Genomic DNA, 25,542 nt, shown 5'->3' on the forward strand with positions numbered 1-25,542 from the left:
CAGTGTCATTTACACAGGAATCACTGCATTTATATAGCAGTGATTACTGTATAAATGACAATGGTCCCAAAAATGTGTCAAAAATGTCCGATGGGTCCCCCACAATGTCGCAGTCACAATAAAAATTACTAGTAAAAAAATAAATAATAAAAAATTATTAATAAAAATGCTATAAAACTATCCCTATTTTGTAAACGCTATAACTTTTGCGCAAACCAATCAATAATCGCTTATTGCGATTTTTTTTACCAAAAATATGTAGAAGAATATGTATCGGCCTAAACTGAGGGAAAAAAATGTTTTTTTTATATATTTTTGGGGGATATTTATTATAACAAAAAGTAAAAAAATAATGCGTTTTTTTCAAAATTGTCACTCTATTTTTGTTTATAGCGCAAAAAATAAAAACCGCAGGGGTGATCAAATACCACCAAAAGAAAGCTCTATTTGTGGGAAAAAAAGGACGTCAATTTTGTTTGGGAGCCACGTTGCACGACCGCGCAATTGTCAGTTAAAGCGACGCAGTACCGAATCGCAAAAAGTGGTCTGGTCTTTGACCAGCAAATTGGTCCGGTCTGAAAGTGGTTAAAATGAAACAAATTCTGAATCAGTGAATAAAGATCTGTGTGTAAAAATTCTTTATGGAAAACTCTTCATAAAGATAAAAATAATAATAGCAATTGAGTTTGTAAATAAAACTGTGAAAAAAACAATAATCCCAAAAAATAAGTAAATGATAAAGTGCAAAATCCTTCCACCTTCACCAGTGAAGAAAAAAAGGGGGAGAGAAGACAAGGAAAAAGAGTAGGAAGATCCTCAAGTCAAAGGACAGAAAACCCCACTCGATTTGTGGGGACGCTTACTAGAACCGTTGGACCCCCTAAAGAGCAAGGTCTTTTGCGCAAGCAGATTTAGCCCTCTGTGGGGTCTAAAAAATGAACCTCCATCCTCCTCTGGTCGCTGGGGTCCTCCTCCTATTCCTTCCCTTCTGCAGAACAGTAGGAATAGGAGGAGGACCCCAGCGACCAGAATAGAATTCTATGTCTTAGCCCCTGCTGAGCCTGCTTGTCTCCAGACAGCTTGGCCCCGACAAGGCAGTGCACCGCCACCACTGGTAGCAACCTTCTTGTCTCCCATGCTGAGTGTGTGAGGTGATCCAGAGCCTGACCCCAACCAGCGGGTGGAAAGCGGTAAATCTTCACAGGAATTCTGTGTGTGTTGAATAGCAGTCCCCCCCCCCCCCCATGGGTGCTGTGGATTCACCCTCCAGCTGCTACATCACTATAGGACAAAATATTACAGATTTGATTCACTACCTACCAGAAAGTGCACTCCACAGACCGGACTCTTCATTCCTAATCAGGGTACCGTGGAGGACTTCCTGCTGTGTTCAGAGTGCCCTAGTAGGATGGAGGTTGTTTTTTTTAGACCACCGCAGAGGGCTAAATTTGTAGGGGATCCACCGGTTTCTGTAAGGGTCCCCACACATTGAGTGGGGTTTTCTGTCCTTTGACTTGAGGATCTTCCTCCCCTTTTTCATTGTCTTCTCCCCCCCCCCTCTTTTTTTCTTCGCTGGTGAAGGTGGAAGGATTTTGGACTTTATCATTCACTTATTTTTTGGGATTATTGTTTTTTTAAGTTTTATTTACAAACTCAATTGCTATTATTTTTATCTTTAAGAAGAATTTTCCATACAGACTTTTCACACACACATCTTTATTACATGAGATTACTCAAGATATAAGCGCAACTTATTTGTACACAATCACACACATAGGTTGGACTTGATGGACTTGTGTCTTCACCTACTATGTAACTAGTGTTTTTCATAAGCTCAAAAAAAGCTAGAAAAAAACGCTGGATGAAAAATGCTGATAATAGCATTTATGCCAGCTTCTAGTAGCATTTTTGTAGCTTTTAGAAACATTAGCTTTTTATCAGCGTTTTTGCATTACATGAAGAAAGGGGAAAAAAAGCGGTTGGGAGCATTTTAATGGCATTTAGAAGCAGTTAGGGGCATTTTGTGTTTTTTTTTTTCTGCTGCACCTTACTACACGGCAACCACGGCCATGCAGTCAGCTTAAGATGGCGCCGGCTCCGGGTACAACCGCCATGCTGTCAGCTCTTCACTGTCACTCTCACATACAGAAGACACCTCTAGAAAGGATTCAAGAGAGAGTATGGACACTCTGTCACCCCCAGATAACACTATAGAGGCACACCATTCGGACAGAGGTAAGAGGCTGGCAACCTCCCCTGCCAATTCCCCATGCATAGAGCCCCACGCTAAGAAACAATTATGGTTCTTTTTCATCACTGGCACACATGCTGCAGAGCAAGCTCCTTCCTTAGCCTCTTTCCCTGTCACAGACAACCCTGTTTCCGAGGCAATGCTTAATTCCATGCTACTCACTTTGCAGAAGGATCTGCACAGAGAACTACAGTTCTCCATGCATGACAGATGCATGACAGAGTGGATTGCCTTGAATAGAGGACAGACGCAATGGAGGAAAATATGTAGGACTACTCTAAAGCACACAATGAGTTATTAGACACTCATGAACACCATACAGAATAAATGCACCACATTAAGATGAAGCTAGCAGATTTAAAAGATCGCTCTAGGCGAAACAATATCAAATTCAGAGGGATTCCAGAATTAAAGTGAATTAAATAACTCCCTACCTAGACTCCCTAGAATTTCTAAACCATCACACTTACCAGACGCCATCCCAAGGGGTGTTTTAGCCGGATCCATTTTTTTCATATTACAGAGCAAATCCTCTCTACCGCCAGAACCTCAAAACCATTGCCAGCTCCATATACCAACATCAAGCTGTTCACTGACCTCTCCCCTGCCACAATGGAGATGCGCAGTACTTTCACACCCATCACATCTATTCTCCAACAGAATAAGATAATCTACAGATGGGGCTTCCCAACAAAATTGCTGGTCATGTACCTACAAGTTGTCCCTATCCTTACTCCTAAAGAAAAGAAAAAAAAACGAACAAAGTGGGGTTTGCTCCCAGTGATACAGGACAAAGGGATCCCCATCTCACATCCCCTGGCTCCCGAAACCCGGGGCCCAAAAAGGACTAAAATCACTGGTTCACAACTATGCCCAGTCCACTTATCTACTTTGATCCAGCCTGGGCGTTGCCCACTTACCTTTTTTTCCACCCCTCAGGTTTATAATGTGCTAAGCACACCAAACTGTATTATTTGTTTCTTGTACGGTTTATTCAAGCACTGTTCTCTATTTTTTACTGGTACCAACATTTTTGATCTGAAAATTGTACTGTATACCATGTATTTTTCTATTGCAAGAGCTGTATTAGTCCTCAAAATATACCTATTTGATACACCCTAGATGTATAGTCTCTCTTCATCTGCTATCTCATCCAGATATATTTGACCACTATAGCCATTACGCTCACATCCATAAATGCTAAAGGCCTAAATTCCCCCTTCAAACGCAACCTCCTTTGGAAAGAAGCATTAGCTCAACAAACAGATGCTCTGCGTACAAGAGACCCACTTCTCGAAACTTAAACAACCCTCATGTAAGATATTTAAACTTCTCAGCCACAATTGACAACCACCCCCTCACTATCGTAAACGTATATGCCCCCAAAACAGCCCAAAATAAGTTATACACAACTCTTATCTCCAAACTAGCCCCACACAGAACTACATCTTTAATTCTAAGTGAGAACTGATGATATTGTTGACCCCACACTTAATACATCCAAACCAAAAAAACTCAGACCTTCGGCACTTTCTACACTACTCAAGAGAGAAGATCTCTATGACTCCTGAAGGTGCCTACACGATATGGGAAGAGACTATACCTTCTACTCCCCCCCACATCAATCTTACTCTCGGATTGATCTATTCATCACAGATAAACACCTGCTACAATCCATAACGGAATCACATAAAGGAACAATCATCTAGTCTGATGATGCACCAGTCACAATCAAATTATCTCCTCTTAACCACTCACCCAGACACACAGTCTGGAGATTAAATACCTCCCTTCTCAACAATTCCTCACTTGAGCCACAAATACAATCCAAGATTGAGAATTACTTCCTAAACAATGAAAAGTCTGTAGCTGATCATGCCATAACTTGGAATGCTTACAAGGTTTGTCTACGAGGTATTTTTATCAAACTCTGAGCTGATACCAAGATAACTCTGTCCATCACAGAATCCCTGTAGTAGATTGGCAATCTAGAATCTAAAAATAAACAGTGTCCCTCCGATAATATCTCTACGATACTTAAAAACCTTAGGTATCGACTCAGTGAACATCTTCAAGCTAAATTTGATCACTATTATTTTAATTTTAATGTCTTAGATTACAATCTAACACCTCTGCCAACAAACCAGGAGCCTTCATGGCTAAACAATTTAAAAGACAACTCTCCAATAAGAAAATTTCATTCCTTACGAACTCGATATTTCCAATAAATTCAGTATTTTCTACGCAAAAATCTATAATCTCGCAGAAACAGACCTGCTGCCCCCCAATCAAAAAGGCATTGCAAGTTACTTAGAAAATACTCATCTCCCCTGAGCAACTTGATCTTTTATCAGTACCTTTCTCACCAAACTAAATTCATAAACGTATCAAACAGCTTCTCCTACAATACTATAAACGATTTGCTGCTCTTCTCGTTCCTCATCTATGCAACACATATAACCAATTTGCATCTACAGGTAACATCCTCAAAGAATCCCTGGAAGCACTAGTGGTCACCATACCAAAACCAGGCAAGGCACTGGATAACCCCATCGACCAATCTTGCTCCTCAACACCGAAACTAAATTATATACCAAACTCCTAGCACAACGCCTTTCGACGGTTATCCCCCAGATTATCCACCCAGGTCAGGTTGGTTTTGTACCAGGCAGACAGGTGTCAGATGGCACTAGACGCTTTATCAAACTCATACAATGGGTAGAACATGGTTAACGAATTCTCTTTTCCTTTCTCTGGACCCAGAGAATGCGTTCGACAGAGTCCATATTGGGAACATTCTTAACGGCTATACTAGGCCTCTACACTCAGCCGAGTGCACGTGTCTGGACTTCAGGTATTGTATCAAGCTCCTTTAAAATCACCAACGCCACGAGACAGGGATGCCTGCTGTCTTCCTTGATATTTACCATGATATTTGCCATGATATTGGAACCACTAGTGCAGGCCATAAGATCTGACCCAGCGATTTCATTAATCAAGATTGGAGACATTGAACATAAAATCGGCCTTTACGCTGATGATGTCATCATAGCCTTAACAAATCCCAGTGTATCCTTCCCCGCAGTCCAACACATGTTAGATCGATTTAGCTCAATATCCCTATACAAAGTAAATCACAACAAATTCTTCGTGCTAATTCTAGGTTTAGTTTACCAGGCTACCAAAACATTTCTACCAGATTCCCCCCCCCCCCCCCCCCAACTCCCTCCTGCCATATCTAGTAATATAACTAACATTTCCAAGCCATAATTTACTACGAATTAACTATGACGACCTCATAGAGAAACTCTTGCGATTGTCCAAGGAATTGGGCCATATACCTGTCTCCTGGTCAGGTAGGATTACTCAAGTAAAAATGTATTTACTCCTGCATATCTTATATTTTTTTTCTTACAATTCCTCTCCCTTATGGCCAAGCTCAAAAAAGAAAACTTGAAGGGATTATCAATAACTTTATCTGGCAACAAAAACACCCTAGAGTGAAAAAAAATCTACACTCATGACTCCTGCTCAACAAAGGGAGCACCTAACATTCAAGCATACCGATCTCCTTTCTAACAACAAACATAAAACTTTTGGCTAGAGTGCTGTGCTGGGTATTTGTCTTGCATCAGTTATTCAAAAATGGATTCACAGAGACCGATCAGGATTTATTCCCTCTAGATCAACAGCATTGAATATTAGGCATTTATTCCTCAACTCACAGATTCCAGTCGACAACCCTGGAAACAGGGCGGTTCTGTCCCTTGACACTGCTAAAGCGTTCGACAGCATTGAGTGGTCGTACCTACGGGAGCTCCTGAAAAGCCTTGTATGGGGGGAAGATTTTATTAAATTGGTCCAGTTGCTATACACAAATTCCATAGCTGGGTTACGCATTAATGGGCACCTCACTGACTCTTTCTGTCTTCAAAGAGGCACGAGACAGGGGTGCATGTTGTCACCCCTGTTGTTTGCTTTAGCCCTGGAACCTTTGGCAGAGACAATCAGAGATTCACCATTAATAGTGGGTTTTAGAAGAGGGCCTGTGGAGGACAAAGTCTCTTCATATGCAGAGGATACCCTACTGTACTTAGGAGACACTACCACCTAGTTGCAGAACATTTTGTCCCCAATAACTCAGTTTGGCGCATTTTCTGGCTTCTCCATAAACTGGAGTAAGTCAGCCCTTCTACCACTAGATGAAATGGCCAGCCCCCTACTGGCCTGTGCCCAGTCCCTGGAGATTGTCCCCTCCTTTAGGTACTCGGGGGTATTAGTAACTAAAGACCCTTCTCAGTACTTAACTCTTAATCTACTCCCCATTATTCCTAAACTACAAGCTAAATGCACTGCTTGGTGCTAGCTGCCAATCTCAGTCACCGGGAGAGTCAATCCTATAAAGATGGTATGGGCACCTCAGCTTCTATATCTACTTCACAATTACCCTCAGTTGGTTCCTCGCAGATGGTTTGTACGCATTGACACCCTTTTCAGGAGTCTTATCAGGAAAAAGACGTTTTCTAAAATTAAATTGTCCACACTTAAATACAGCAAGGACCAGGGGGGGTTGGCGGTACCAAGCATGAGAATCTGCTTCCTGGCCTCGCAGGTACATTTGGGGGGTTGGGAGGAGGAGGACCCAGCAGACCCAATGCATACATTACTTTTCTCTGACACACTAAATACCCCTGATGCTTCTCATTTTGAGGCCGGTCTACGTCAGTACTCTACCCTGTTGCTAACTATATTCTTACTAAACAAGCTCTGGGCCACTATTAAACTCAGTTTGGGCGTGTCAGGCTTCATGGCATTTACCCCTTTATGGTGTAACTCTATACGCTATACAGAACTATGTAAATTAGAGGGGTTCCAGTCATGGAAGGCCTTGGGCATAACATACATTTACCAAATTGACAGTCTGACTATTCTCCAGTCCTTTATGGACTTGCAAAGAGTTTGAGCTGCCAAAACAGAAATTTTATAGATACCTCCATTTTCGCCACTCTCTACAGTCACAGGTCCGACAGTTTCGGATAGAACTCACCGAACACTCGCTATTAAGTGACGTACTTGCCACAACTATTAAAAAGGGCATGATCTCACACATTTACCTTACTCTGTCCTCAAGGACACAGGATGCAGCTAGATTGCCATGTAGACAGAGATGGGAACAAGACCTGGGAGAGATAGGGGGTGAGGATTGGGAATTTTGCCTACAATCTATGCCCATCATCTCAGTTTCCCTGTCACACCAACAGTCTCAGTTGGTTATCTTGCATAGAACATACCGCACTCAGGTGCTCCTTCACAGATGGGGTAGGAGGGATTCCCCTGTGTGCCCCAAATGTGAGGGAGCTAATGGAGACCTAGTGCATTTGCTGTATAGCACTGCCCGAAACTCTTTATATATTGGAAAAATGTGACTGATAGTATAGCGTCTGTTTATCAAGCCACTGTTCCATTGCATCCAGTGACCTGCTTGCTGGGCATGGTCGATGAGGAATTGTTTACTCCTCCAACTAGCAGTACTTAGATTTCTGTATATTGTGCGCAAACAGATTGCTCGAGTGTGGTTATCACAGCGCATTCAAACAACGAAACTGTCGATCGAAAAAGTAAATATCATTCTCATTAAGGAAAAGTTAACATATTAGTATAGAAAAGCTGGAGAGGGTGTAAAATTAAAGGCATGATGTTCCATATATGATGGAAATGCCTCACCATAAAAAATGTTTTGGATAAGGATTATAGAACTTACGAGGGTTTTTTTTTTTTTAATGATTGAAATGATATATAAAATATAGATTATTGTGTAACTGTTTTTATATGTAAGGATGGAAAATGAAAAATTAAATAAAGAATAAAAAAAAAAAAAAGTATAGAAAAGCTCCTAACAAGTTCTATAAAATATGACAGCCATGGCTAGACACTCCAGGTCTAGCGCCATCCCAACTGGTACTGGGACGCCTGCTCCAGATGTAATCTGTCTGTGCCTCTAGATCTATAATAGCAGTCATTCTCACAGTCTGCAACTAGGGGTCTTATGGCTTGGTCACGGCAGTATGTATGGTTGTTTGTCCCTTCATCTCACTGGATGGCTAATAAAAATGCCTGTTAAAGACCTACGGATCATTGTCACGTTAATCCACACTTTTCTTTTTCTTGTTGGTTTGTTTACCTTTCTGTTGGAAGGTAGTTAGTTTACATACATCATTTGTGTATATATATGACTATTTTTGTGTCAATCATTCAAGGGTCCATTCACCATTTTTATGCAGGATAATAAAAAAAATTATATTAAGGATATGGATATTACTACTGTGTTCTGTGGTATATGGAACTGTTATACCTTAGCTTTCTGAGCCTTGTATATCCTTTGTACACTGTATTGACTTCACTGTATATGCTGATGGTTTCCTCCTGAATGTGATATTTGGTTATTGTACAACTGCATTTTTGTGACACAATAAAATATATTTTTCTGATTTAAAAAAAAAAAATGTTTACGATGTAAAGAACACCAAGACCAAATGATACTCCTTAGCCTACAAAATGCTTACCATGCTATCCTGCAATTTACTCTCTTCCTCTATTAAATACTGGGTTACATTTACAGACAATACACCCCAACTAAACAGTGGCAAAAGGCCCTGACAATCCCCCTATGCCTATCCCACTGCGTCACCCACTGGAAATCCTTACAAAAATTGTTCCATACGTGGTACTACACACCAGACAGGCTGGCAATGATCTACCCCACCGCTTCTCCTAAATTCTGGAGAGGTTGCGACAATACTGGATCTTTGTAACACATCTGGTGGGACTGTCCAATCATTAAAGACTACTGGAAAAAGGTAGCTAACTTTATCTCCTCCCTTTGTGACATCTCCATTCTTATGTCTCCACTGGACTTACTCCTGGGATTATTGCTTCCCTCCTGGCCTAGACATCTACAAACACTGGTGACACTCATCCTGATAGCAGCTCGACTTGCATTGGCGAAAAACTGGAAATCAATCCACCCTCCTGTCTTAAAAAACACCATCCGTCTGCTCAACATGCACTTTAAGTTGGAATTCGCATTTTCCAAAGCTAATTTATCTACACAATCCTTCTACAAATCTTGGGTAAAATGGATCAGTGATCAGAGAAGTGTGCCCCTTTCTTAAAGGATACATGTTTGATCAAACTCCTTCTACTATCAAATGATGAAATATTGTTCCCCCTTCAGCTTCACAACCTGGACCAATTCCCATTTAGTTGTTTCAATAAAACCAGCTCCTATAACCCAACATCCTTACAAAGACGTTTCACGGTACTCTCAAGATTTTTCTTATAAATATGGCAAGTGTCCTAAGGGACACCACCTGAAGACCACCAGTTACTGTTAACCTTGTCAACATGGTACTCAGCTTTGTATTACGCCTTGTGATATAATCTAACTCGCTTAACAAGAAATGTAGTCATTTTTGTATGTGCTTCAAGCCAAGGTATGCCCAATTGGCGTTGTTTTGTATTTAAACTTTTGAGAATAAAAAGAATAAAGTAAAAAAAAAAAAGTTAGTGTGCATGGAGCCTGAAAGTTAAGCTGGGCTTTAAACACAATATTTTTTGATGCCAGCAATTTAATGTGGTGTGTTAAACATGCCATTTAAATAAACATTTCTGGCACCTCACTACATAGAGTATTACTGCAAGTTTTGCTGTCATTTTTTGCAGTATTGTTGTGTTTATTGGTCGGTTTCAAATTGCTATTGCTAAGTCCTCCCCCCACATTCTATAGAATTTATATAGAAATTTCTACTGAACCTGATTATGTATTTTGCTATGAACATGATAGGCTGAAAATTTCCCATAGCACCTGTAAAAAAAGTGTCCTATAAATATACTTATATATATATATATATATATATATTCACACTATCGGAGTCCGCCAGTGGATCTGCCTGCTGATTGGGGTCTCTCTCCGCTGATCCCTATTGATTAGGCGAATGACAGGTCCGTTCTGCTGTTGCAGAACAAACACAGATACAGCCTGCTGTCCTTTATAGACTGTCAGATGGAAATGGACTGCCTGTCCGCCAGATGGATGGGGAACAGATCCCCCATCCATCTGTTTTTAGCGGATTGGATATCGGTGAGTGTCAATGGACACATATCTGTTGATATTCGCCGCTCCATAGAGGGTATTGGATGGTCTGATTGGGTCCACCTGACAGGTGAACATGATCAGTCCGGCCATGTGAAAGGGGCCTTTGCTTCATTCATATACCCATGCAGCATGCACTGAGATGTAACCTAGAACACATCATAAATAAAATCACATATGGTTACTCTACTCACCTTGTCCATCCTTCTGCATTTTCTTGAATAGTGCAAATTTTAGAGGGTCATCCACCACTTGAAATTTTTGTAAAAGCCCACGGATGACCTCACTGACTGTTGTGATACTGCTAATATGTAACTGCTTCATTGCATCCAGTGGCACGTTGATGGAGGTCTGGTTTTCTTTTGCTTTATCCGATGACGCTTCTTTTTTGGTGTAAACGGATGGTGTCTGAGAGGATACAGTGACTGGACGACGAAGCTGCAAATGCACTTTAACGAATCCAGTGTATGTTCCATCCTCTGCCTGGCAATTTCAAGAATAAATTAATTTAAGCCATTATTATAAATTGTAATAAAGTATCTTGCTACATTTACATTGCTGTGAAAACAATTGCCCTCTGCCTAGTTTTCACTGCCTGTCTTTGCAACTTGTTGGCATTAATGTTTCCACTGCCTGACCAATTGTTCATTTTTTTCACATGCACAAACAAACACATTCTGGAACTCCCCCCAAACCCTATATTTTCTGAAGAAAAACTATAGAATACAAGGACAATATTCTTGATTTTGTACGTTCCATGAAACTTACCTATTTAACAAATATTTATTTTTGAATAAAAAATATGGGCACATTATTTTGATGTACACAAATACAATATAATTCCCTAGAAGTCCCTAAGCTTTTATCAGATTATTATAATGTCCTAAATTCATGTATAACAAATAGTTCTAGGCTTTAAACTTCATCTGCCTAGAATTATAAAAAATAACAACAAAAAAATGTTAGTAGGTATCACACGGAGGACTAACACCTCAATGAGCTCTTATAATCAGTGCCCAGCTAGGAGTGTTGGGAAGCTGTCAAATCTTATTAATCAATAAAATGGAAATTAAATCAATATTTGGTGTAAGTCCCCTTTGCATAAAATTTTCTTAATGACACTTTCATGCAATTTCTAAAGGTATAGACTTTTGTTGTCTTCCTTCTTTCTGTCTCTGTGCTATATGCTATTTGTTTGCATTTGTTTCAGAATTGGAAGAATGTCATTTTGGTCATAACTTTTCTGTGAAGAGTTTTGAGCTGATAGCCGTACCAGTTAGATCTGCTTGGGTGAGACTATGCAGAGGATGCTCACCTTGTTTCTCATTGTTACTTTTGTTGTGGTGTGAATTGTGATGGTTAAACCATTTAAAGCTATATTAAATGCAAAAATAAATATTTATTATGTTGCAGCTTACAAATTCTTAGATCTGGTTGCTGCATTTGTTTGTTTTTTTTTCTGTTTTTTTTATTTGTTTATTTACCCAGTGATCCTGTCAGTAAGTATTATTTTTCAACCTCCTTTAACAGACCAAGCTGTCCAGCAAAAATGGCAGTTAGATTGTTGAGGTAAACTGTTTGCCACTGACAAAGATGCTAAGAATTGTCACCTTTTTTCATTTATGTAAAACCTTTATCTCAAAAAGAAAAAAACATTGCTATGATTGCTTAAAATATGTTAGCTGGAATTTGGCTTTAATGTGTTAGTCAAGACCATTTACATTTTCTAGAGCATCTTTTTTTCCCAGACTGACAATGCTAATGTCCTAGGGCAGTGATGGTGAACCTTGGCACCCCAGATGTTTTGGAACTATATTTCCCATGATACTCATGCACTCTGCAGTGTAGTTGCGCATCATGGGAAATGTGGTTCCAAAACATCTGGGGTTCGCCATCACTATAGTAAAATGTAGTGCAGCCCATAAACAAATAGAAAACGTAATGCATCTAAAATAATAATAAGAAGAAGAAAGTCCATAAAATTGATATTCAGAAAAAATACCATCAAGTGTCCAAAACGGTGATTCTATGGATGATAGACAAGGTGATCATGTAACATGTGGACCCCTGAGTATACCAGTCAGTCAGGCAGTCCCTTCACAAGGGTATATAAGCTGGTCCACTGGATGAGAGGATCGCTGGCGATGAGTGCACACTGGTAGTATGAGATCCCTTGTATCCTGACCATAGACTCCGATATATTCATACATAGAATGACAGCAATACAATATAGTGCTCTCTGTTTGGTATATAAAAAGCATTTAATATAAATAAGCAATTGCACTTACAAGTATGTCACTGTACCTCAGTGCTAAGGTGATAAGGCGAACAACAATGGTTTTCCACGAGGATCAAAAAAAGACATGGGTGACGTCACACTAGTCACATGGTTCCATACGCGTTATGTTGCAGACTTCATTGATGTCCAGCAGTGCCATCAGCACAAAACTGGCGTAAACCAGTGGGACCCAGATATACCCATCCATTGTCCAGGGAAGTGGTCTTCATGGAAGAATTGCGGCCAAAAAGCCATACCTCCAATGTTGAAATGAGGCTAAGTGACTTGCATACATGTGATATTGCTCCACCCCTATATCCACCCCACAGGAAGAAAAGCTAGAGCTACCTCCCTCATTCTCCATAAAAATAACATGATCAAAGGGTTAATATGCTGCCATGGATTGGCATCAGGAAAGGAAAATTACGGTAAGTATTTGTACAATTTTCAGTTTTCCTGATGCCAACATGGCAGCATACATGTAATAAATAACAAGCTAAACAGGAAGGGCTAGCCGGGCAGAGCTAGCAGCCAACATGTAAGCAGCGCTGCGTAAGATCAACGGCTGGGACGAACTCTCCTGTTAACATCCTAAGTGTCAGTGACACCGATTCTGAACCACACCGGCACCCTAACACACCCTGGAGCAAGCAGAACAGCTGGATATAGTGAAATAAGGACCAGCACCCATGGACTCTGCTGCAGAACGCCTGTCCCATTTTGCATGGTGATCCCAAGATGGCAGCGACCATGTGGAGATGGACCAGTGCCCCTACGGCATCCAGCAGAGTGGAGCGGATCACTTCCCCAATGACTCCAGCAATTAAGCCCGCTGCCCAGCAGAATTAGGGGGCTGAGAAGAGGCTTTTCCCTGGACAAGCTGCCCCAAAAAAACCTGGGGGATGTAACGCTGGCAGAGGGGGATGGGAAGCCCTCTCTGAAACAAATTATGGAATCCATATACACGTGCCAAACTACCCTGACAGAACACGGCATGAAGGCTGAAATGGTCTTCATAATGCAGGATGTGCAGAATATCAGGGAAAGGGCCACGGAACTGTATTGCTCTTGCCACATAGTCCTCCGTTCACTGGCTTACAAGTGCCCCCTGCCTCTTGACATGAATCTCTCGGATACTATGTATGAACACCAATCTTTGTATCTTCTCCTAGACCAGCCTTTCTCAACCTTTTCAACACAGAGGAACCTTTGAAATAGTTGTGCAGTCTCGGGGAACCCCTGCTAAAAATTTGAAATCTACAACTCATGATACATTAGTGTGATGGTCAGTGGGAAGAATGGTCCCTACACTTGTGGTCATTGGGAAGAATTACCTCCTTACAGATAGCTAAAAAGATCAATGGTGTCGGTGGGAACTTATCCAAGAGGCAGAAATGGCCCAATGCTGAAGGAACCCCTAGCAACCTCTGGAGGAACCCTAGGGTTTCACAGAACCCTGGTTGAGAATCACTGTCCTAGACAGTCCCCTCCCCCCACAGTTGGATGATACACATAGGCAACACAGTTAACTTCTTGATCGCCCCTAACGTTAACCCCTTCCCTGCTAGTGACATTTACACAGTAATCAGTGAATTTTTATAGCACTGATCGCTGTATAATTGTATAATTGTCAATGGTTTAAAAAATATGTCAAAAGTGTCCGTCATAATGCCGCAGTCCAGATAAAATCACCATTACTAGTAAAAAATAAACATAAAAATGCCATAAATGTATCCCTATTTTGTAGACGCTATAACTTTTGCGGAAACCAAAAATGTGTAGAAGAATACATATCACCTAAATTGAGGAAAAACATTTTTTTTTTGTTAAAAAATGTGGGATATTTATTATAACAAAAAGTTGGGCGGCACAGTGGTGTAGTGGTTAGCACTCTCACCTAGCAGTAAGAAGAGTCACTGGTTCAAATCTCAACCACGACACTACCTGCCTGGAGTTTGCATGTTCTCCCTGTGCATGCGTGGGTTTCCTCCGGGTACTCTGGTTTCCTCCCACAATCCAAAGACATGCAGGTAAGTTAATTGGCTTCTGTCCAAAATTGGCCCTGGTATATGAATGGGGACCTTGGATTGTGGGCTGCTTGAGGGTAGGGACTGATGTGCGTGTGCAACGTACAGGGATAGGGACCATTGTAGACGCTCACTCAGGTTGAACTGGATGGACTGGTGTCTTTATTCAACCTTAGCAACTATGAAACTATGAAACTATGAAAAGATAGTGTTTTTTTTCAAAATTGTCACTGTTCTTTTGTTGATAGCACAAAAAATAAAAACCTTAGAGGCGAGAAAATACCACCAAAAGAAAGATCTATTTGTGGGGAAAAAAGGATGTCAATTTTGATTGGGTACAGCGTCGCATGACCGCGCAATTCTCAGTTAAAGAGGTGCAGTGCTGAATTGCAAAAAAAGGCCCGGTCATTGTCAAATCTTCTGAGGCTGAAGCGGTTAAAGTGATTGTAAATGATCACCTTGTAAAACAGCCCATTCAGTCTAAAATTGAAACAAAAGGCAAAACATTTACGTATAGATAAAAAAAGGTATTTATAAAGTTTTTTTTTATTTTTTATTTTTTTAAATGATGATAGTCCCTCTGCTCCCTCTGTTCTCAGCTGCATGGGGGAGGAGAAGCAAAGGTACACCGAGCTTCTCAGTGAATGGCTGTGCAGGAGTGGGGGCTTGTCAGGACAAGTTTGTATCATTGGATAACAGGCTGAGTTCCCAGCATAGCTAGAGAACTGACCACGCTGTGTTTTCCTGCTTAGTGTAGTCAGTTTTCATCAGGAAAGCAGAGAGACTTGCAGAAACATCAAGGATTTCACACAAAGGAAGCAATACAAAGAGAACAGGAGTTTGTTTCATACAAGTACATGGTACAACAGGCACATATCAGGTATGAAAATGCTGGAGTAATAAATACTTTATGCAAGAGTGAGAGCGGGCTAGGTTATATCATTAGACAAAGGCCACGCTCAAAGAAAGGCACTCTTTTTCCTCTTCTTACCAGGAAGATGGTCCCCACCTGAGCACATGGAGGTCTTGGCTATGTGGAAGAAAGTTCCTATTGGTGCAAGGATGTCAGCACTACACAGAAATATAAAGGAGGGAGAAATAAGCAAACCTATCATAGACTTGTCAAAATCTCCTTCCTCTTCACCCCCTTCACCTGACACATAAGGGAAAACAGAAGATGTTTTTCTAGTGCAAAATCCACCTCACACATGCAAGAGCTTGGACATGCCATAACAAAGATGGCCACCACACAAGGTCCTCGGCATAGTGCATCCATGGATGCCATATCTGGCCCTAAACCCAGAAACAGCCACAAAACCTGCACCAGATCGTGCACACACGCAGCTCACAGATTGAAGGAAAACACTGCAGACAAAAGAAAAATCACAGCAGTGTCAGCATCCAAACATCAGCTCAGGTGTGCAGAGAAACACATGCAGCATAGGATCCAGCAACCCAACACCAGCTCAGGTTTGCAGAGAAACATACAGCATGAACTCCAGCAATCAATTCAGCAGCTCAATGATTCCAAACATACAGCCAAAGTCTTTAAAAACTATCTTCAGCGTAAAGAACAAGCAGTCCTGGAAGTGATGGTTTGCCACCACAGAGCCCTGATCTCAACATCATCGAGTCTGTCTGGGAGTACATGAAGAGACAGAAGGATTTGAGGCAGCCTACATCCACAGATTTGTGGTTAGTTCTCCAAAATGTTTGGAACAACCTACCTGCCGAGTTCCTTAAAAACTGTGCAAAACACCATATGCTGTTTTGAAGGCTGGTCACACCAAAAATTGTTTTGATTTAGATTTATCTTCTGTCCGTTCACTATCCATTTTGTTCATTGACAAAAATAAACTATTAACACTTCTATTACTGAAAGCATTCCTAATTTACAGCATTTTTTACACCGATCTAAAACTTTTGTGCAGTAGTGTATATCACTAATAACATTACAGTGTGTCGATGTTGCTATTTTGAAGATGCATACATTTAAATTTAGCTCAATCCATATTAACAAAAATAAAGACATGAATTAGGTTTGATGTGAATTAATGTGGAAAAACCCATCACTGTTCTTCCCAGTTATTTTGTGGCAGCTATAAATCATTACCACATATGAAATGCAAACCATTATTTGATGGTATGAAGCATCAACCATTATTTTTAATTGGGTGATAATTTTAAATTCACAATATTCAGATAGCTAAGAACAGGGGTAGGCAACCCCCGGGATGCAAAGCTTCTTTTGTTAGCACTCGACTCCCTCCCCATCAGCAGAGCAGCGCAGGTAAGTGTCAGTGAGACACTAATATATTCCAATTTCAGAATTCCCCACGCCACATATGCACTGAGGGGGAGGAACTGTGCCCCCACACATTGTAAAAGATGGGAAACATTGGTTCTCTAATGCCTTATATACATGATCAAACAATCCGGTGGAAAAGTCCGGCGGACTCAAGTCTGCCGGACAATCCCCTGTGTGTGGGCTCCGGCGGACTTTTTTTTACCCAAAAGTCCGGCGGACTAAGAAAGTGTTTTTGCACTCCAATTTGTCCGCCGGACTCGCCGTACTTTTGAAATGAATGGACTTTTCCCGCCCGGAGAAAAGTCTGCTCATTTTGAGCGCATCTCCAGGTAGCCGGGGCCAGCAAAGGAGGCGTCTCAGGTCCCGTCACCTGGTATGGAGTTAAAGGGGAATTCCTACGCCGAAAAATCGGCGTGGGGGTCCCCCCCTAGGTCCATATCAGACCCTTATCCAAGCACGTTACCCGGCCGGCCAGGAAAGGGGGTGGGGACGAGCGAGCGCCCCCCTCTTGAGCTGTACCAGGCCGCATGCCCTCAACATTGGGGGTGCCTTGGGGAAGGGGGGGCCACGCAGCCCCCCACCCCAAAGCACCTTGTCCCCATGTTGATGAGGACAAGGGCCTCTTCCCGACAACCCTGGCCGTTGGTTGTCGGGGTCTACGGGCGGGGGGCTTATTGGAATCCATGCTCCTCCGCTAGTAAAAGCTAGCAGAAGATAGCGGAGGAGTCCGGCAAGACCCCCACAGCTGTGCAATAAACTATTTTAACCCTTGTGTGTTGTATTTTTTTGTTTACTTTTTTTCACAGGTGAATGGGTAGGGGGTACATTGTACCCCATACTCATTCACATAGGGTGGAGGGCCGGGATCCAGGGGCCCCCTTATTAAAGGGGGCTCACGGATTCTGAAAAGCCCCCCCCCCCGCAGACCCAGACAACCAACGGCCAGGGTTGTCAGGAAGAGGCCCTTGTCCTCATCAACATGGGGACAAGGTGCTTTGGGTTCCCCAAGGCACCCCCCATGTTGAGGGCACGCGGCCTGGTATGGCTCAGGAGGGGGAGTGCTCGCTCGTCCCCACCCCCTTTCCTGGCCGGCTGGGTAGCGTGCTTGGATAAGGGTCTGATATGGACCTGGGGGGGACCCCCACGCTGATTTTTGGCGTAGGAATTCCCCTTTAACTCCATACCAGGTGATGGGACCAGTGACGCCTCCTTCACTGGCCCCGACTACCTGGAGACATGCTCAAAATGAGCGGACTTTCCTCCGCGTGTGTGGGCGAGTCCGTTCATTTCAAAAGTACGGCGGATAGCTCGGCAGACTTAGTACGCCGTATTAGTCCACCGCAAAAGTGCCGTGTGTGGGCAGGTAGCTCGTTTGGAAAGTCCGGCGGAAAGTCCACCAGACTAAGTCCGCCGGATAGTCTGCTACGTGTGTACACAGCATAACTAATCATCAGCTTTTGTGATGGGGAAGAGATTTGGTGCAGTTCTTCTGGGGGGGGGGGTCCCTGTTTCCAGGAGGAGGTCTGTCTTTGCCACTGCTAAAGCCCATCACAGTCCTGCTAGCCCCATCCACCATCTGGAGGAAGATGACTTGCTTGGTTACCACTACCAGTCTGAGAAAGAAGGGATTTCACTGTGATTGAGAAAACAACAATCAGGTGAAAGTTTGTGGAATCGCTGTTGAGCTTCTGGAGACTTTGTTGAAATTATTCCTGAACCTTTGCGTCACTTACTACTGAACCCCTGCACTCTGTGTCCCTTTAAGCCACAGCCAGTATTCAGAGAAATGAAAATCACACCCAACCACGTTTTCTCAGCTGCGGGGGTCCAACTTATGATCCTGCACACAGGCCCACTGCTTTCAGAAAACGCCACTGACCTGAGCTCATCATTGTGCATCCATTCACATACAAGCATGTGGGCTGGATACGAGAGGTGGATCAGCAGGATTAGTGTGCCAGGACAGGTAGATGTGTCTCATCTCTACTTCCTTTCACCACTCTGCATATCATAGATGAGAAGAGGGTACAGCGGTGGGGAAAATGAGAAGGGGTTCAGAGGTGGAACAGAAGAGCAGGAGGGTACAGCAGTGAGGAAGATGTGCAGGGAGGTACAGTGGTGGAAGAGATGAGAAGGGGGTTCAGGAGTGGGACAGAAGAGCAGGGGGGTACAGTGATGGGCCAGAGGAGCAGGGGGGTTCAGTGTTGGGCCAGAAAAGCAGGGGGGTAGAGTAGTGGAGCAGATGTAAAAGGAGATGTATTGCTGGGGCAGATGAACAGGGGGTTACAGTGGTGGGGCAGATGAACAGGGGGAACAGAGGTGGGGCAAAAGAGCAGGGGGTACATATGTGACACAGAATTGCAGGAGGTACATTGGTGGGGCAGATTCAAAACTGGGCTACAGTGGTGGGGCAGTTGAGCAGATGGGTTCAGTGTTAGGACAGATGAGAAGGTGATTCAGTAGTGAGACAGAAGAGCATGGGGATATGGCGGTGGAGCAGATGTGCAGGGAGGTACAGTGGTGGGGCACATGAGAAAAGGGGTCATTGATGGGGCAGATGAGCAGTGGGGGGTGTAGACAAGCTTCAGTGTTGGGGAAGAGGAGAAAGGAGGTAGATCGGTGGAACACATGAGCAGGGGGTTACAGTGGTAGGGCAAAAGACTAGGGGGAACAGGAAGTGCAGTGGTGGGGCAGCAGAGAAAGGGAGTTACAGTAGTGGGGCAGATGAGCAGATAAATTCAGTGTTAGGACAGATGAGAAAATGGTTCAGTGGAGGAGCAGCTGTACATGGAGGTACAGTTGTGGGGCAGATGAGAAAGGGGGTACATTGGTGGGGCAGATGAGAAAGGGGGTACATTAGTGGGGCAGATGAGCTGTGTGGTACAGTGGTGGGGCAGATGAGCACGGGGTTACAGTGATGGAGCAGATTAACAGGGGGTACACTGGTGGGGCACATGTGCAGGGGATTACAGTGGTGGGACAGATGTGCGGGGGGGTACAGATGTGCAGGAGATTACAGTGGTGGGACACAGCATTTATTTTATAAAAAATCATTTTCGTGATTGAGAGTGATTTTTTTGTTATAAAATCTGCACGCTAAATTTCTTTGAAAACATTTTTCGGCACACTGTGCTCAAAAGGTTGCCTACCCCTGGTTAAGAATCATCTTTATTCTATAGATACAATTACTATTTTCACAGAAATGTTCCTAATATATATAATATCACCACAGTCAGTATTAAAGGGAAAGAGAACTCAATGATGACACCTCTCCTCCTTCCACTTTCTGCTTGAGAAGCTGTTTCTATCTCCTTTGACAAATGCCACCATCTTTATTTTAATATCATTGCAGCCATTTCTGAAAAATAACCCCCCTTCACTGATGTTGGGCGGCACAGTGGTGTAGTGGTTAGCACTCTCACCTAGCAGTAAATAAGGGTCACTGGTTCAAATCCCAACCATGACACTACCTGCCTGGAGTTTGTATGTTCTCCCTGTGCCCTAGTATATGAATGGGGACCTTGGATTGTGGGTTCCTTGACTGATGTGAGTGTGAAATGTACAGGGATAGGGACAATTGTAGACAGGTTAAACTAGATGGACTGGTGTCTTTATTCAACCTTACTAACAATGTAACTATGTCAGTGTCACTAATATTAACACATAGGTGTATGTATCAGCATTAATAAGCTCCCCTTAATGGTGTCAGCAAGAATAAATTCATCTCTTAATTTGTGTTTGATGACAGCAGTAATAAAGACCCCACCCCCCCTCACTGGTGTTTAAAGATTATGTATCTGCACACACGCTCTCAAGCTGCATCCTCACTCCTCCATATATATATCCCTGTTGGATTCATTGACTTCAGTGTGGGTGCCATTCAAGTGGCAGGTGCTGGACTGCAAAGAGTAATCCAGTACTTGGCACCCCACTGCCCTCTACGTTGTTTCTAGTAAAACTTTGCATGCCATGAAAAGAAGGCCCCACATGGCACTGGCAACCTATGGACAACTGGACAGTTCAGTTATGCATCGAGAAATTGCTTGAACTCTGTGTTTACCGCATACCTCCCGACTGTCCCGGATCTGCCGGGACTGTCCTGGCACAGAGTCCAGTGACCAAAAAAGTTATGCCATTTGGCTCCGGGGACATGCCCAGCAGGAGCCCACCAGCGAGGGCTCAAGTTATATTTATATATATATATATATATATATATATATATCTATATATAGATAGATATATATATATATATATATATATATATATATATATATATATATACAGTGCCTTGCGAAAGTATTCGGCCCCCTTGAACTTTTCAACCTTTTGCCACATTTCAGGCTTCAAACATAAAGATTTTTATTTTTTGTGAAGAATCACCAACAAGTGGGACACAATTGTGAAGTGTAACGAAATCTATTGGATATTTTAAACTTTTTTAGCAAATAAAAAACTTAAAAGTGGTGCGTGCAAAATTATTCGGCCCCTTTACTTTCAGTGCAGCAAACTCACTCCTGAAGTTCAGGAAGGATCTCTGAATGATCCAATGTTGTCCTAAATGACTGATGGTGATAAATAGAATTCACCTGTGTGTAATCAAGTCTCTGTATAAATGCACCTGCTCTGTGATAGTCTCAGGGTTCTGTTGAAAGCGCAGAGAGCATCATGAAGACCAAGGAACACACCGGGCAGGTCCGTAATACTATTGTGGAGAAGTTTAAAGCCGGATTTGGATACAAAAAGATTTCCCAAGCTTTAAACATCCCAAGGAGCACTGTGCAAGCGATCATTTTGAAATGGAAGGAGTATCAGACCACTGCAAATCTACCAAGACCTGGCCGTCCCTCTAAACTTTCAGCTCAGACAAGAAGACTGATAAAAAGTTTCAAAAATCCAATAGATTTCCTTACACTTCACAATTGTGTCCCACTTGTTGGTGATTCTTCACAAAAAATAAAATTTTTATATCTTTATGTTTGAAGCCTGAAATGTGGCAAAAGGTTGAAAAGTTCAAGGGGGCCGAATACTTTCGCAAGGCACTGTATATATATCTATATCCCTATGATTGGTGTGTGCAGCGAGTGGTGTCTCAATGGAGACGCATCTTGCTGTGTGCACAGACAGGGGGCATTGTGTGATCAACACAGAAGAGACCAGCACCAGGCACAAGTTACATCTGCCCCCGCAGCTTGTGGGGTCCCATCGGCACATTACTGTGGTGGAATTCCCCCTGTAATGGAGTCCCGATGATTGTTGTGTACAGTGAACAGTGACTCCCCTGGTCTCAATGGAGAAATGTCTCGCTGTGAGTACAGACAGGTGGTAGCAGTGTGTAAACAGCACAGAGGTGGCCAGTGCCAGAGCCAGCACATCCAATCCCGTGTACACACAGCTAGCACCCTGACCTGTAAGTCATGCTATGACTTATGTACTACACACCGAAATCTGGCTCCCCATCTCTTCTTGTTTCTTCATACAGTGAACATTAGTAGTAAACTTGGCGTTGTAAAGGGGAAATGTTAGATGTTGTATTTGAAGTGCATTTTGGAAGTGGTATGTCCTTTGTGCCTACAGTCTGGTGGTTATCTTGGCAGCATCAACCTTGCTGAACTGTGGTGGGATTTGAGTTAACAGGCACAGATGATGTCCAGGGCCCCGGGCATGGCTCTATGAGCAGAGAGCTTGGGTACAAAGTCATGTGAGGCTTGTCATTTAATTTTTGCAGAAAATTTTCCCACTGGGTTTTTTTTTTTATCGTTGATTCCCCAGATCAGGACCAAAGGACATCAATGTCAGTAGCAACAAACTCTCGTGCAACCGAACCCACTAGATCTGCCATAGTTACATAGATACATTTAAAAGCAGGGTAGTCTTATAGTATGGTCAGTCGGTCTTATCATTACAGGAGAGAGCAGCTTAGACCTGTATTGTGTAGCAATTAAGAGAAACGGGTCTGATGGCTTTTCTCCATTGTGTGTGAGTTTATATTGCTCTCTTCAGGTAATAAACTTTATTAATTACTACAGGAAGTCAAGTTTATGTTGTTCTCTCCTTTTTTCTCAATTGCCCCTCTGGAGTTCCCATTCCTCCTTTGCTGAAATGTGTACAGTATACAGTATCTCACAAAATGAGTACACCCCTCACATTTTTGTAAATATTTTAGTATATCTTTTCATGTGACAACACTGATGAAATGACACATTGCTACAATGTAAAGTAGTGAGTGTGCAGCTTGTATAACAGTGTAAATTTGCTGTCCCCTCAAAATAACCCAACACACAGCCATTAATGTCTAAACCACTGACAACAAATGTGAGTACACTCCTAAGTGAAAATGTCCAAATTGGGCTTACTTAGCCATTTCCCCTCCCTTGGTGTCATGCGACTCGTTAGTGTTACAAGGTCTCAGATGTGAATGGGGAGCAGGTGTGTTAAATTTGGTGTTATCGCTCTCATTCTCTCATACTGGTCACTGGAAGTTCAACATGGCAAAGAACTCTCTGAGGATCTGAAGAAAAGAATTGTTGCTCTACATAAAGATGCCCCATGCTATAAGAAGATTGCCAAGACCCTGGAACTGAGCTGCAATATGGTGGCCAAGACCATACAACGGTTTAATGGAAAAGGTTCCACTCAGAACAGGCCTCACCATGATTGACCAAAGAAGTTTAGTACACATGCTCAGAGTCATATCCAGAGGTTGTCTTCAGGAAATATATGAGTGCTGCCAGCATTTCTGCAGAGTTTGAAAGGGTGGGGAGTCAGTCTATCAGTACTCAAGCCATACACCGCACACTGCATCAAATTGGTCTGCATGGCTGTCTTCCCAGAAGGAAGCCTCTTCTAAAGATAATGCACAAGTAAGCCCGTAAACAGTTTGCTGAAGACAAGTAGACTAAGGACATGGATTACTGGAACCATGTCCTGTGGTCTGATGAGACCAAAATAAACTTATTTGGTTCAGATGGTGTCAAGCATGTGTGGGGGGAAACCAGGTGAGGAATACAAATACAAGTGTGTCTTCCCTACAATCAAGCATGGTGGTGGGAGTGTCATGGTCTGGGGCTGCATGAGTGCTGCCGGTGTTCTGCCTAATACAGTCCGCCCATCAAATGCTGTCCGCTCCGTACTGCACATGCGCAGTACGGAGCAGCCGAAGCTTCGGAAAAACTCTGAAGTTGAACAGCGCCTGCGCCGTGAGTGGAGGAGGTAGCCCCACTATCCAAGCGGACATAGGGTTAAGAATTTTAGAGGGCCCCTCGCGGGCGAGCTTCGCTCGCCACGCTTCGGGCTCGGCCTCGCTCCGCTCGGCTCTTTTTTATTCTAACTCTATGTCCACTTGGATAGTGGGGATAGAACCTGGACTCACGGCGCAGGCGCCATTCGTCCTCGGCAATTTTCGGAATCTATGTTCCTGTGTACTGCGCATGCGCAGTACGCAGGGGACAGCATCTGATGGGGGACACTATTTTACAAGACACCAGCACTGGGGAGCTACAGTTCATTGAAAGAACCATGAATGCCACCATGTACTGCGACATACTGAAGCAGAGCATGATCCCCTCCCTTTTGGAGACTGGGCCGCAGGGCAGCATTTCAATATGGAAACGAACCCAAACACACCTCCAAGACAACCACTGCCTTGCTAAAGAAGCTGGGGGTAAAGCTGATGGAATAGAGCATCTGTGGGGCATCCTCAAAAGGAAGGTGGAGGAGTGCAAGGTCTCTAACATCCACCAACTTAGTGATGTCATCATGGAGGAGTGGAAGAGGACTCCAGTGGCAACCTATGAAGCTCTGGTGAACTCTATGCCCAAGAGGGTTAAAGCAGTGCTGGAAAATAATGGTGGCCACAAAAAATATTGACACTTTGGGACCAATTTGGACATTTTCACTTAAGGGTGAACTCACTTTTTTTGCAAGTGATTTAGACATTAAAGAGGAAGTAAACCCTGATGAGTTTACTTCCTCTTTTTTTCCCTGCAAAGGTAAAGCATAATGGACTACTATGCATCGCATAGTAGCCCATTATGTGTCACTTACCTGACACAGGAGCCAGTGAAGTCGCCGCTGTCCCCTGTAGTCCGCCGCATCCATCTTGCTGGTGGCGTCTCGCAGCTCCGCCGAATGACAGCGGCGAAGCCGCGATGACGTCACTCCCGCGCATGCGCACGGGAGTCGCGTCTCGCAGCTCCGCCGCTGTCATTCGGCGAAGCCGCGATGACGTCACTCCCGCGCATGCGCACGGGAGTCGACAAATGCGGCAGCTCCATTCTTGGAACTGCCGCGTTCGGGCAAATATCTCCTAAACCATATAGGTTTAGGAGATATTGCTTGGACCTACAGGTAAGCCTTAATCTAGGCTTACCTGTAGGTCAAAGTGGTTTGTAAGGGTTTACAACCACTTTAATGGCTGTGTGTTGAGTGGACAGCAAATTTACACTTTTATACAAGCTGTACACTCATTACTTTACATTGTAACAAAGTGCAATTTCTTCAGTGTTGTCATATGAAAAGAGGAACCTG

General features: G+C 43.1%; 1 protein-coding gene across 1 annotated transcript in view; it reads right to left on the bottom strand.

Moving 5' to 3' along the window:
• Nucleotides 1-25,542, bottom strand: part of RASSF5 (Ras association domain family member 5) — a 96,266-nt gene that overhangs the window by 22,861 nt on the left and 47,863 nt on the right. Inside the window, exon 3 of the mRNA XM_077481166.1 lies at nt 10,598-10,886. Coding sequence (XP_077337292.1) covers nt 10,598-10,886 — 289 coding nt within the window. The remainder of the gene's footprint in view (nt 1-10,597; nt 10,887-25,542) is intronic.

This window comes from Lithobates pipiens, unplaced genomic scaffold (genome assembly GCF_037356315.1).
Source record: "Lithobates pipiens isolate NorthernLeopardFrog02 unplaced genomic scaffold, aLitPip1_a1.2 Scaffold_16, whole genome shotgun sequence".
NCBI classification, from domain to species: domain Eukaryota; kingdom Metazoa; phylum Chordata; class Amphibia; order Anura; family Ranidae; genus Lithobates; species Lithobates pipiens.